We start from the raw sequence: 13,438 nt of genomic DNA on the forward strand, positions 1-13,438 counted from the left end.
GACTCCCTCGTCAGGTCCACACCCCCCCACAACCCAACCTCCACTCCTGGCACCTTCCTCTGCAACCGCAGGAAATGTAAAACTTGCGCCCACACCTCCACACTCACTTCCCTCCAAGGCCCCAAGGGATCCTTTCATATCCGCCACAAATTCACCTGTACCTCCACACATATCATCTATTGCATCCGCTGAACCCGATGTGGCCTCCTCTATATTGGGGAGACAGGCCGCTTACTTGCGGAACGCTTCAGAGAACACCTCTGGGACGCCCGGACCAACCAACCCAACCACCCCGTGGCTCAACACTTTAACTCTCCCTCCCACTCCACCGAGGACATGCAGGTCCTTGGACTCCTGCACCGGCAGAACATAACACGACGGCTGGAGGAGGAGCGCCTCATCTTCCGCCTGGGAACCCTCCAGCCACAAGGAATGAACTCAGAATTCTCTAGTTTCCTCATTTCCCCTCCCCCCACCTTGTCTCAGTCGGTTCCCTCAACTCAGCACCGCCCTCCTAACCTGCAATCTCCTTCCTGACCTCTCCGCCCCCACCCCACTCCGGCCTATCACCCTCACCTTCACCTCCTTCCACCTATCCCACCTCCATCGCCCCTCCCCCAAGTCCTTCCTCCCTACCTTTTATCTTAGCCTGCTTGGCAAACTCGCCTCATTCCTGATGAAGGGCTTATGCTCGAAACGTCGAATTTCCTATTCCTGAGATGCTGCCTGGCCTGCTGTGCTTTAACCAGCAACACATTTTCAGCTCCCTCAAATATTTCCCCAATTTGCCCTCTAGTTTAGGACCCCCAACCCTGGGGAAAAGATATACAAAAGTTGAGTAGCCAAACAAATGCAAAAGGGCTAAAAAGTCGAGCAACAGATGGGGAAAAGAAAGTGGCTCCAGCCTTTTTTTCTCCTCCTGGCATTTGGACACTTCAAACCTGTCAGTAACACCAGCTCCCAGGATCTCCAGCCTCTCTGTCAGCAAGCACTGCGCATGCTCCTCGGAGTCAGGAAAAAATTGCACCAGCTGCTCTGTGTCCGCGCACACGGCTCGCGCCCTTCTTTTGATGGACCAATAGGAAGCACTGGAGGACCGGAAAGAGACTGGTCCTTCTGCCAATCAGAGCTCCCCTATTGTCTGAATGCGGAAGTTGGAACATGAGCTTCGGAAGTTGCTGTTGTTGCTCCTCTCTCTGAATGAAGATTGAACTTCACTCCAGATTGCAACCTCCTTCCTCTGTCCAACATCTGTGAGTACGGCACTCTCTTTTCTCATCCCATTTTCCGTTTCTTTTCTAAATTCTGAGCTTCAATTGTTGACTTGCAGTAACTGAAAGGAAATGGGGTGAATGGGGGGTTCTGGAAACAGACTCTGCAAATGTTGGTTCAGGTCTGTCTCCATTGGCAAACGCATTAACACAATGTGATGATTTTGCCTTTGCTGTGGAAGAAAATGCGGAAAAAAGGTCATTGTTTAGATGCTTATAATCTGGGATGTGGAGAAAGTGAGGGCTGCACATGCTGGAGATTAGTCGAAAAGTGTGGTGCTGGAAAAACACAGCAGGTCAGGCAGCATCCGAGGAGCAGGAGTGTTGGTGATTTGGTCACGAGCCCTTCATCAGGAATGATGTGTGGATGTACAATGGGGTCTCAGCAACCTTCCACACCAGTCACTGCCAGTTGTCAGACAGGGTGTAGCAAGCAATCAGCAAGGTAAGTGGTATATTAGCAGGAATTCAGAAGTTGGGATGGCTTTCTGTGATCAGGCAGTCATTGAATATATTCAAGCCTGCGTTCATCTGATTTCTGAACAACAAAGAAGTGGATGGTGATGGGGCAAGGCAAAAATAATGGTTTTAAGACCAGAACAGTTGCAGAGTCATACAGCACAGAAATAGACACTTCAGTCCAGCTAGTCCATGCTGGCTATATTATAAACTAAACTAGTCCCACGTAGTTTGGCTCATATCCCTTTGAACCTTTCCTACTCATGTACTTATCCAAATGTCTTTTGAATGTTATTACTGTACCTATATCCATCACTTCCTCAGGACATTGATTCCACACACAAACCACTCTTTTTCAAAAAAAGGTGTTCCTCATGTCTTTTTTAAAATTTTTCTCCTCTCTCCTTAAAAGTTTGCTCCCTAATCTTGAAATCCCCACCTGAAGGAAACAGCACCAGCCACTCACCTCATTGACACCCTTCTTGGTTTTATAAACTTCATAGGTAACCTCTCAACTTCCTGTGCTTCAGTGAAAAATGTCCCAGCCTATCCACCTAGATGTAGGTATATTCATATCTAGTTATGATCTGTTCGGTGCTGGTGCATGCTCAAAATACCAAATGGCCTCCTCCTGCTCCCAATTCTCTCACTCTGTGTCCAAGACAGCAAGAGACCATAAGACAGAGGAGCAGAAAATAGGCCATTCAGCCCATCAGGTCTGCTCATACCACACAATCGTGGCTGACATGTTTCTCAACCCCATTCTCCCACTTCCTTCCTGTAACCCTTGATACTCAAGAACTTATCTATCTCAGTCTTAAATATCCTCAGTGAACTGGCCTCCACAGCCTCATGTGGCAATTAATTCCATGGATTCACCAGTCTCAGGCTGAAAAGTTTCTCCTTATCTCCCTTCTAAAAGGTCTTCCCTTTTCTAGTCCCTTTCAGCTCCTGGTCTCTCCCACTAATGGAAACGTCTTCCCAATGCCCACTTTGTTTAGGCCTTACAATGTTCTGTATGTTTCCATTAAATCTCCCCTGAGTGAGTGTGTGGGCCTGTGTTAAGGACTAATCCAGACCACTCAAAACATTTTTAAGCAGGCAGCCCCAGACCATAACTTTGTAATTTGGTTTAGTCAGTGTCTAGTGAAAATTATCTGGAGTAAATGAGCTCAGTTGACTACTAGATTTTAAAACAGTCAAAAATGTATTCTCAAAATTATACAATGCAACACAAAGATCAGAATTAAGAACCCCTACAGAACTCAGCCTATCCAACTAGACTCAGTTATGCTGTTCTGAATATACACAACAGTCCCAATAAGCCAACTCCCTTTGAAACCCATTATAAATGGGACACATGCTTATAGGTTGAAGTTGAGAGACAGGAAAGAGAGAGAGAGAGTTTCCACACAGCTCCCTGTTGAACTTGCAACCAGTTCAAGACTGAACTAAAACTGCTCAGGTCACTTCTAAAACATGACCAATTTGGCCTGAAGTCACATCTGTTTAGATATAAGCAAAAGGTCTCTCAAAATTCTTTTCATCTCTGTTCAAACCAGACTGATCAGAACCTGGCCGGTTTATTACCTCTCTGAAAAAAGTCATGAACAGCGTCTCCTTGAGCCAGGGAAAAGCTTTTAGTCCAAAAAAGGAACTAGCTTTGTGACCCCTGTTCATTAGCATGAACCAGATCCTTCAGGATGGGATGCAGCAGGAAATAGGTTCAACAAAGTGAGAATGGAGGGAGATTGCGTGGGATGGAGATTTTCAGCTTCCAGGGAATTAGAGAGGAAAAAGAGTTTGCTGTAAATTAGAATTGATCGGATGGGCCAATGGGCTGAGGAGTGGCAGATGGAGTTTAATTTCGAGAAATGTGAGGTATTGCATTTTGGTCAAGCAATCCAGACAGGACTGACACAGTGAAGGGGAGTGTCACAGAACAGAGAGACCTTGGAGTGCAGGTTCATAGTTCCTTGAAAGTGAGTCTTAGGAGGTCATGGAGTGGCTGTACAGGACATTGGTTAGGCCACTTTTAGAATACTGTGTACAGTTCTGGTCTCCCTACTACAGGAAAGATGTTGTGAAACTTTGAAAGTGTTCAGAAAGGATTTTCAAGGCTGTTGCCAGAGTTGGAGTGTTTGAGACACAGGAAGAGGCTAAATAGGCCAGGGATATTTTCCGTGGAGCATTGGAGGTTGAGGGGTGACCTTATAGATGTTTATAAGGGGCAGGATAGGGTGAGTACCCAGGTTAGGGGAGTCCAAAACTAGGCAGCATATGTTTGCGGTGAGAGGGAATGATTTGAAAGGGAACTGAGGAGCAACTTTTTCACAGAGGGTGGTAGAGGCTGATACAATTCCTACAAAATTTAAAAGGCATCTGGATGGGAATATGAAGAGGAAGGGTTTAGGGGGATATGGGCAAATGCTGGCAAATGATTTAGATTAATTTAGGACGACTTGTTGGCACAGATGAGTTGGATTGAAGGGTCTGTTTCCGTGCTGTATGACTGTAATCGTCCGTGGTGAAAGCAGAAGTGTGGTTGTGAAGACTGGACTTTCAGAGCAGCTTTCAAAGATGTTTTTCCCTGACTGGGAACAGAAGAAGTTACAATGAAATCTTTCATGTGTGAGACAGCAACTGAGTGAGTGAATACATCCTGGAAAGTGGAAATTCATTGAACTGTGGGGATGAGGCCCTACCCAATCCAGTCATTTCTGCTGGTAGATGAGACCAGGCTTCAACATGAGGGGGAGTAGATTTAGGAGAGAGATGAGGAGGAACTGCTTTTCCTGGAGAGTAGTCAATCTATGGGCAATTTAGCCTGGCCAATCCAAATCAAGGCCAGTGAGCAATGTCGTGATCTGGAGAATTAACATCAGAGAATGATAGAAAGGGACAACGAGAGTAAATATACCAGCAATCAAAACTGGATTCTAAAGATCACAAAAATTGAAAATAAAAACGGTTTGTCTGAATGTGCGCTGCATTGTAACAAAAGCGAATGAATCAACTGCACACATTGAAGAGAATAATTATGATCTGAGATTCCTCACAGAGACATGGCTTCAGGATGACAAGGATTGGATTCTGAACATTGAGGGGGTCGTCAAATGGAAAGCAGGATAATGGGAGAGGTGCTAATGAAAGCACAGATCACAGGGGAATCTGGTGTCAGCTTGGATTGCAGGTCCTGGTTTCTGTCTTCTGTTGATTTTCCTGTTCCAATTTAGTAAGATGTGGGTCTGCTCTCAGCTCTGCTGGATTTCTGCTGAAGCTTTGACCCCATCCACCCCCACCCCCACCCCTTTATACTTCTGGAACAATAAAACATTCAGTCAATTGAGACCCAACCAACAGTCTCCCAATCTCTCAAACCAATCAGACACAAGAGTGTAGTCATTGCATGGAATCAAACAAGAAAAATGAAACAAAGTTAAAAATATATAGGTGCTTCTGCTTAATTAGATTAGATTCCTATAGTATGGAAACAGGCCCTTCCACCCAAAAAAATTCAAACTGATCCTCCGAAGAGTAACCAACCCAGACCCATTTCTCTACATTTACCCCTACCTAATGCACCTAACAGTATGGGCATCGTGGGTGGCACGGTAGCACAGTAGATAGCACTGCTGCCTGACAGTGCCAGAGACCCGGGTTCAATTCCCGCCTCAGGGAGTTTGCACATTCTCCTCGTATCTGCGTGGGATTCCTCCGGGTGCTCCGGTTTCCTCCCACAGACCAAAAATGTGCAGGTCAGGTGAATTGGCCATGCTAAATTGCCCGTAGTGTTAGGTGAAGGGGTAAATGTAGGAGAATGGGTCTGGGTGGGTTGTGCTTCGGTGGTGGATTTGTTGGACTGAAGGACCTGTTTCCACACTGTAAGTTATCTAATCTAAATTTAGCATGACCAATTCACCTGACCTGCACATTTTTGGCCTGTGGGAGAAACTGGAGCACTCGGTGGAAATCCGCTCAGACCCGGGGAGAATGTGCAAACTCCCTGAGGCGGGAATTGAACCCAGGCCCCTAGTGCTGTGAGGTAGCAGTACTAACCACTGAGCCACCATGCTGCCCCCAAATGTTTGTTCATTGGGAAGTAAACCAGAAATAGAGCTTTCCCAGGATTCTTATAGTGCCCTACTTGAGGAATACTCTCTCCCTTACATCTAACTACTAGCTATTATTTACAACAATATTTACACCAACCTAAATAAAGCATCTGTTATCGTATAGACACAGAGATATACAGCACAGAAAGAGACTTTTTTCTCCCTCATGCATGCATGCACACACGTAATTGGCAGGATGTTCTAGGATTTACATATTATTGATACCTGCAACCCATTCGAAATGATGGAAGACTTCATCCCGGTCTGTTCAATATGTAATTTCAATGGCAGGATGCTGTAATGTTTTTTCCATGAATTTTGTGCCTTGTGATCTTATTCTCCACAATCACCTGATGAAGGAGCCGCGCTGTTAACACCAGTCCTTCCAAATAAACCTGTTGGGTGTTTGATTTTTAACTTTGTCCAGGTTAGGTTGGATTGGCCAAGCTAAATTACCCGTAGTGTTGAGGGATGTGCACGTTAGGTGCATTATTCAGAGTGGTAGGGGGATGGGTGTAGGTGGGTTACCCTTCGGAGGGGCGGTATGGACACCTTGGGCCGAGTGGCCTGCTTCCACACTCTGGGAATTCTCTGCAAGGAAGGGATTACCCTGTTGCAAACTGCAGGGCTGCGCAGGCGCAGTGCGCGGAGCTGTTGTCGGCCTTTCCCCGCCCCCTCGCTTCATCTATGACGTCACAACGCGGAAGTGGCCCTGTCAGTTTCAGAGTGAAACTCCCTCCCTCTGGGCAACTCTTCATCCTGGGAGGGAGTGGGGGTAACATCTGTTCACTTGAAGCAACTGGAGTGATTCCAGGGAGGGGGCACACTCTGCAAACTCAGGTATGTGTCTGAATTACCTGGGTGAGGAGGGACGGAGGGATGGGATGGGGCTGTTTTCCCCATCGCGCCAGAGTCTGGAGGGTGACACTACAGACTTTTTATAAAAGCATGAGGGGCAGGGATAGGGTCAAATAGACAAGGTCTTTTCCTGGGATGGGGGAGTACAGGACTAGGGGGTAATAGGTTTAAGGCAGGGTTGGGGGGAAGACTTAAAAGGGATCTAAGGGGCAACTTTTTCATGCAGAGTATGATGCGTGTAAGGAATGAGCTGCCAGAGGAAATGGTGGATGCTGGTACAATTACGGCATTTAAAAGGCATCGGGATGGGTGTTTGAATAGGAAGGGTTCAGAGGGATATGGACCAAGTGCTGGCAAATGGGACTAGATTGATTTTGAGTATCTGGTTGGCATGGAAGAGATTGACCGAAGGGTCTGTTTCTGTGCTGTATATCTCTATGACTCTGGCTTTCTACTAACATTTGCCACGTCTGTATGTTCTGTTTCTCTCTGGTGTCGGTGTTAATGCTTTCCCCCCCCCCACTTCCCAGGGACGTTAATGTGAGAACAGAGGGGAGAGGGAGGGAGAGAGTGAGATGGTGCTTTCAATTTTGTGGAATAACTAAAGACAACAATGTTCACCCGAAAGTAGAGTTGCTTGTTCTGAATTTCTACCCTGGACTGACGCTGATGACTTTTGTAATCTCGTTTTACAGAGTATTTGACGATCTGAGGACAAAAGTTTCAAAATTAACAGATGAAGGGCTTATGCCTGAAACGTCAACTTTCCTGCTCTTCGGATGCTGCCTGACCAGCTGTGCTTTTCCAGCACCGCACGTTTCAGCACCGACAGTCCAGTAACTACAATCCTCACTTTGTCATCAATGTCTGACAGTCATTCAATCCATCGAGACTGCAATAATTTTTTACTGTGATTCTGTGAGAAGGAGCAAAGTTTTTTGGTTCCTGTTTAAGTACGTTTTCAGCATCAGTGGGACTGGATGAGAGACCCTACTGTTGCAGTGCACTTGAGTGTGAAGCCAGAAACACCTCTACAGCCTGGAAAGAGGAATTCACGGTGAGGAGGGGCTCTACACGCATTTGTGTACAGCTGGAGCTTCGGCCATGGAGAAACCTGAGGAATCCCACCCCGAGGAGGAATCGTGGAAGTGTGCTGACTGCGGGAAAGGCTTCCGTGCTCCATCTGCCCTGGAGATTCATCGGCGCAGTCACACCGGAGAGAGGCCATTCATCTGCCCCAAGTGTGGGAAGGCCTTCAGCAATTCCTCTGCCCTTATGAGGCACCGGTGGGTCCACACAGGGGAGAGGCCCTTCAGCTGCCCTGATTGTGGGAAGGACTTCAGTTATTCTTCTGACCTGAAGACCCATCGACGGGTCCACACGGGGGAGAGGCCGTTCTCCTGCACTGTGTGTGGGAAGGCCTTCAGCACCTCCTCCACCCTCCTGACCCACTGGCGGGTCCACACTGGGGAGAGGCCATTCACTTGTTCCGAATGCAGGAAGGGATTCACTCAGGAGGGCAAGTTGCGGATGCACCAGCGGGTCCACACTGGGGAGAAGCCTTTCAGCTGCCCCGAGTGTGGGAAGGCCTTCAACGATTCCTCTTCCCTTCAGACCCACAAGTGGGTCCACACGCAGGAGAGGCCGTTCCCCTGCACAGAGTGCGGCAAGCTCTTCAGCAATTCCTCCACCCTGCTGAAGCACCAGCGGGTCCACACAGGGGAGAGGCCCTTCAGCTGCCCCGAGTGTGGGAAGGGCTTTACCCAGATGTCCGTCCTGCTGATCCACCAGCGGATCCACATCGGTGAGAAGCCTTTCTGCTGCCCTGAGTGTGGGAAGGGATTCACTCAGAAGGGCAACTTGCGCACGCACCAGCGGGTCCACACCGGGGAGAGGCCCTTCAGCTGCCCCGAGTGCGGAAATGCCTTCAGCGATTCCTCCACCCTACTGAAGCACCAACGGGTCCACACAGGGAAGAAGCCATTCCCCTGCCCCGAGTGTGGGAAGGCCTTTAGCAATTCCTCCGACCTGCTGAAGCACCAGCGTGTCCACACGGGGGAGAAGCCCTTCAGCTGTCCCGAATGTGGGAAGGCCTTCAGCGATTCCTCCGCCCTGGTGAAGCACCAGCGGGTCCACACGGGGGAGAGGTCCTTCAGCTGCCCCGAGTGTGGGAAGGGCTTTACCCGGGCAGCCACCCTGCGGAGGCACCAAGGAGTTCATGTGCCATCACAGGGGGATTGAAGGAGCGACTGCCGAGTGCCATTATGGACTGGGCTAACAACCCAGTTCTGGAACTCCCAGGTTTGAATCCCACCGCAGCAGATCGCGGATTTGGAATTCGGTCAGAAATCTGGAGGTCAGAATCGAACAATGAAACCATTGGGCGGGGTCGGGGGAAGCCCCATTCTGATTCAGTCACGTCCTTTTTAGGGAAGGAAACTGCTGTTGTTGTTCTCTCAGTCGTCCCAGCTGCATCCTTTCCCTGGTCTGGCCTACACGTGACTGCAGCCCTACAGCAGTGTAGTTGACTCCACCTGCTTCCTCCCACTTCTTTCCCTCCCGGCAGATGGGCAGGGAGAAACTTACTTGGAGACAGGGTATGGGTTGAAATCGCTGAGTGAGGCAATACTTCCTCCAGGTTAAGGCTGTAACAAAGATCCAATTACAAAGGGACAAGTCAGTGGTAACCAATAGTAAAGAAAGTGGGGGGTTGGGCTTTGATCTTGAGCTGTTTAAAAAGCAGCTACTTTTTCAACACCTTTTTGCTGAGGTGATCTGGAGCTGTAACAAAGTTGGGTTGCAATGAAGGTAACCTGAACTCTCTGGACGAGCTGACCAAGGCCCTTGAGTCCTTCGAAAAGAATAAAACTCCCGGAAGCTACGGCTTACCGGTCGAGCTCTATTCCGCTCTGTGGGACTTGATTGGCCAGGACCTGCGGAGGTGTATGTCAGTATGCTTCGAGCAGGTACCATGAGTGAATCCATGAGGAAAGGCATCATCACCTTCATCTACAAGCGGAAGGGGGAGAGGGAGGAATTCAAAAATTGGAGACCAATTTCACTGTTGAATGCGGATTACAAAATCCTGTCAAAGGTAATCGCCAACCGGGTCAGGTCTGCTCTGGGGTCGGTGATTCACCCTGACCAAACCTGTGCTGTGCCAGGCAGGAAGATCACTGAGAGTATCGCACTCCTCAGGAATACGATCGCCTACAAGCAGGACAGAGGGTTGGACACTTGCCTGATCAGCCTGGACCAGGAGAAAGCCTTTGACAGGATATCACACAGGTATATGAAAGATGTTCTCTCCAAAATGGGCTTTGGGGAGGGAATCTGCAATTGGATCAGACTGCTCTACACCAACATCATCAGTGCAGTCTCAATAGCTTCCCAGTCCGATCTGGAGTCAGGCAGGGCTGCCCTCTCTCTCCTGCCTTGTTTGTGTGCTGCATAGAGCCATTTGCCAAGTCTATCAGGAAGGATGCAAGCCTGAGAGGGTTGACTATTCCTAGTAGCGGGGGCCTGCAGGTTAAGGCCTCCCTGTACATGGATGACGTTGCCATTTTCTGCTCAGATCCGCTGTCCGTGCGCAGACTCATGTCCATTTGTGACCAGTTCGAATGGGCCTCGAGGGCCAAGGTAAACCGAGGCAAGAGCGAGGCCATGCTCTTCAGGAACTGGGCCGACCAATGCTCGATCCCCTTCACCGTCAGGACCGACCACCTGAAGGTGCTGGGTATTTGTTTCGGGGGGGCTGGGGCGCGTGCCAAGTCTTGGGAGGAGCGTATCAGCAAAGTGAGGCAGAAACTGGGCAGATGGAAGCTACGGTCGCTCTCCATCACGGAAAAAAACCTGGTCATCAGGTGTGAGGCACTGTCATTGCTATTATACATGGCACAGATCTGGCCTATTCCCAGAATCTGTGCAGCTGCAGTCACCCGGGCCATCTTCCAGTTTATATGGAGATCAATGATGGACTGGGTCTGAAGGGACTCGCTGTACAAAGATCTGGGCAACGGGGGAAAAAATACACCCAATGCCACCCTCACCCTGATGGCCACCTTTGTGTGTGGCTGCATCAAGCTGTGTGTGGATCCCTGGTACGCAAACACCAAGTGTCACTACGTACTGAGGTTCTACCTGTCCCCGGTGTTGCGAAGGATGGGCCTGGCCTCGCTGCCGCGGAACGCTCCGAGTAGTTGGACCGTTCCGTATCACCTGTCCTTCGTGGAGAAGTTTATGAAGAAAAACACCTTTGACCACAAGTCCATCAGGAAGTGGTCAGCACGTAGTGTCCCTGAGACCCTTTGGAAAAGGAGAGGGCGGATCCTATCGAGTGGTTCCCTGAGCAGACTGTCAAAGCCATTTGGCAGAATGCCTCATCGCCAGAACTTTCCAACAAGCACCAAGACATGGCTTGGCTGGTGGTGAGAAGGGTTCTACCTGTGAGATCCTTTATGCACGCCCGGACTCTCTGCCGCACCGCACGCTGCCCTCGAAGCGGCTGCAGGGGGGACGAGACTGTCACACACCTCCTTCTGGAATGTGCCTACGCAGATGAAGTCTGGAGAGGAATGCAAGTGGTGTTTGTCGAGGTTCGTTCCGAGCAGCGCCGTGACGCGGGACTCCGTGCTCTACGGCCTGTTCCCCGGGACGCACACCGAGACAAATATCAACTGTGCCTGGAGGATCATCAACTTGGTGAAGGACGCTCTCTGGGTGGTCTGAAACCTGTTGATCTTCCAGCTGAAGGAGTTGACCCAGACTGAGTGTTGCAGACTGGCACATTCCAAGGTCCAGGACTACGTGTTGAGGGACGCGCTGAAGCTTGGGGCAACTGCCACTAAGGCACGGTGGGGAAAGACCACTGTGTAACGTCTGCCTGCCTAATGAAGAACAGGGGGCCCATGCAGTCATTTGGACTCTGCTGACACCTCAGCTCAATATATGGGCATATGATTGAAAAATGTACAGACCTGTATATAAAAATGATAAATTCTGATCTTTGTATGTAAATGTTTACATATGTATGGCATGACCAACTGTACAAACCATCAAATTATTTTATGAATATATTTTTGAAATAAAAAATTATTGTATCAGACATGCGAGCTGTGCAAGGTTACCTTATGACATCTCCCACTTAGTTTAGACTGGCACTTCTTTATAGGAACTTATCTCGGCACCAGACACCTAACTCAGCTGGGTAGGTTTCTCCCACCTGATGGACAGCTCAAGGCCTGTAGGAGTGATCAGTCAAGCACACACAGATCTGTCAATTAACTTCTCTTCCTTATGAATTATTGTCTTTCACTGTTATCTGTCTAATTAAGAACATGCAATGTTTTTGTAAACTTTTGTATAAAGGAAGCCACTTTGTATCAGTACATTGGAGTAGCCTGCTGGGGCACTTGAAGAGCTGCTACCCTACACTTCTAGGTTATTAGAACCTAGTTAGTTCAGCGTTTGGGTATCAGTGTTACATTGTAACAGTGATGCTACGAGTGAATAAAGGGGATGACTAAGATTAAACTAAACTGTCTGTAAGAGGTTTTTATTCCAGACCTCCAAAGAGTATGATCTTTGGGACGAACCAAGAAAGAGAGGCTTACGGGTTTGAGTCCATAAGGGCTTCCCTAGGCCATGTCAAATCTGTACTTTAACAATAGCAAGGGATAAAACAAGAAAAATGAAAGAAAATTAGACATAAATGCACATTTGGTGCTCATGCTTAAAGGTTGTTCATTAGATAGTAAACCAGAATTGGAGTCTCCCAGGATTCTTATCATGCCCTACTTGTGGAATTCCCACTCCCTTACATCTAAGTATTAGTACCCAGCTATGACTTATAACAATACTTTCATCAACAGAAATAAAACGTCTGTTATCTAATAGACATAGAAATATACAACACGGAAATAGACTTTTTGATCCAACACATCCATGCTATCCTATATAAGTCTAGTGACCCATTTGCCAGCATTTAGCCCATATCCCTCCAAACCCTTCCTATTCACACACCCATCCAGGTGCCTTTTAAATGCTGTAATTGTACCAGCCTCCACCACCACTCTGGCCTATTTACTCTACCCACCCTTCAGGATTGTATGAACCTCTACCCGGTCACCCTCAGCCCCCGACACTCCAGGGGCAACAGCCCCATCCTATTCAGCCTCTCCTTATACCACAAATTAACCAACACTGGCGACATCCTTATCAATCTGTCCTTCACCCTTTCAAGTTTTACAACATCCTTCATGTCCTATAGCAGGGAAACCAGAATCGAATGCAATATTTCAAAAGTGGCCTAACCAGTGTCCTAGACAGCTGCACTGTGACCTCCCAACTCCTACACCCAATGGATTCAATGGGCCAAATGGCCTTTTTCTGCACTGCAGGGATTTTATGATTGCTTCATATAGTGTATATCTGATATTCACTGTTGTACAGGCTGCATGGCTATGAATGTTCACCTTCTAATGTTGTAATGGAATTACATCCTGTATTTCTTGTAATAATTTTTATTTAATAGGTCAGCAGGAAGTCATTCAGCAACTTTACTGGCTTTCTTTTCTGAAGCACCCTTGACATGTCATTTTCAAAACCTTGACTCGGCTCCATTTCCAGCCCCTTTGTAGGAAGGTTGTTCCAGGTCATTGTCACCTAAATGAAGTTTTCCTCTTAATATATACTTCACGCTACCTGGCTGCGTGAGGGTTTTCGGGTTTTTGTGTC

The 13,438-nt window shown here is 48.1% G+C and overlaps 1 protein-coding gene across 1 annotated transcript; it reads left to right on the top strand.

Annotated features, from left to right (window-relative positions):
* Window positions 1-1,205: 1,205 nt before the first annotated feature.
* Window positions 1,206-12,118, top strand: LOC132807913 (zinc finger protein 239-like). Its single transcript, XM_060821834.1, has 2 exons — window positions 1,206-1,253; window positions 7,399-12,118. Exon 2 carries the CDS (start codon window positions 7,808-7,810, stop codon window positions 8,942-8,944), a length of 1,137 nt encoding a protein of 378 aa, XP_060677817.1. The 5' UTR covers window positions 1,206-1,253; window positions 7,399-7,807; the 3' UTR covers window positions 8,945-12,118.
* The last annotated feature ends 1,320 nt before the right edge of the window (window positions 12,119-13,438 follow it).

This window comes from Hemiscyllium ocellatum, assembly GCF_020745735.1.
Source record: "Hemiscyllium ocellatum isolate sHemOce1 chromosome 27 unlocalized genomic scaffold, sHemOce1.pat.X.cur. SUPER_27_unloc_27, whole genome shotgun sequence".
Lineage (NCBI taxonomy): Eukaryota > Metazoa > Chordata > Chondrichthyes > Orectolobiformes > Hemiscylliidae > Hemiscyllium > Hemiscyllium ocellatum.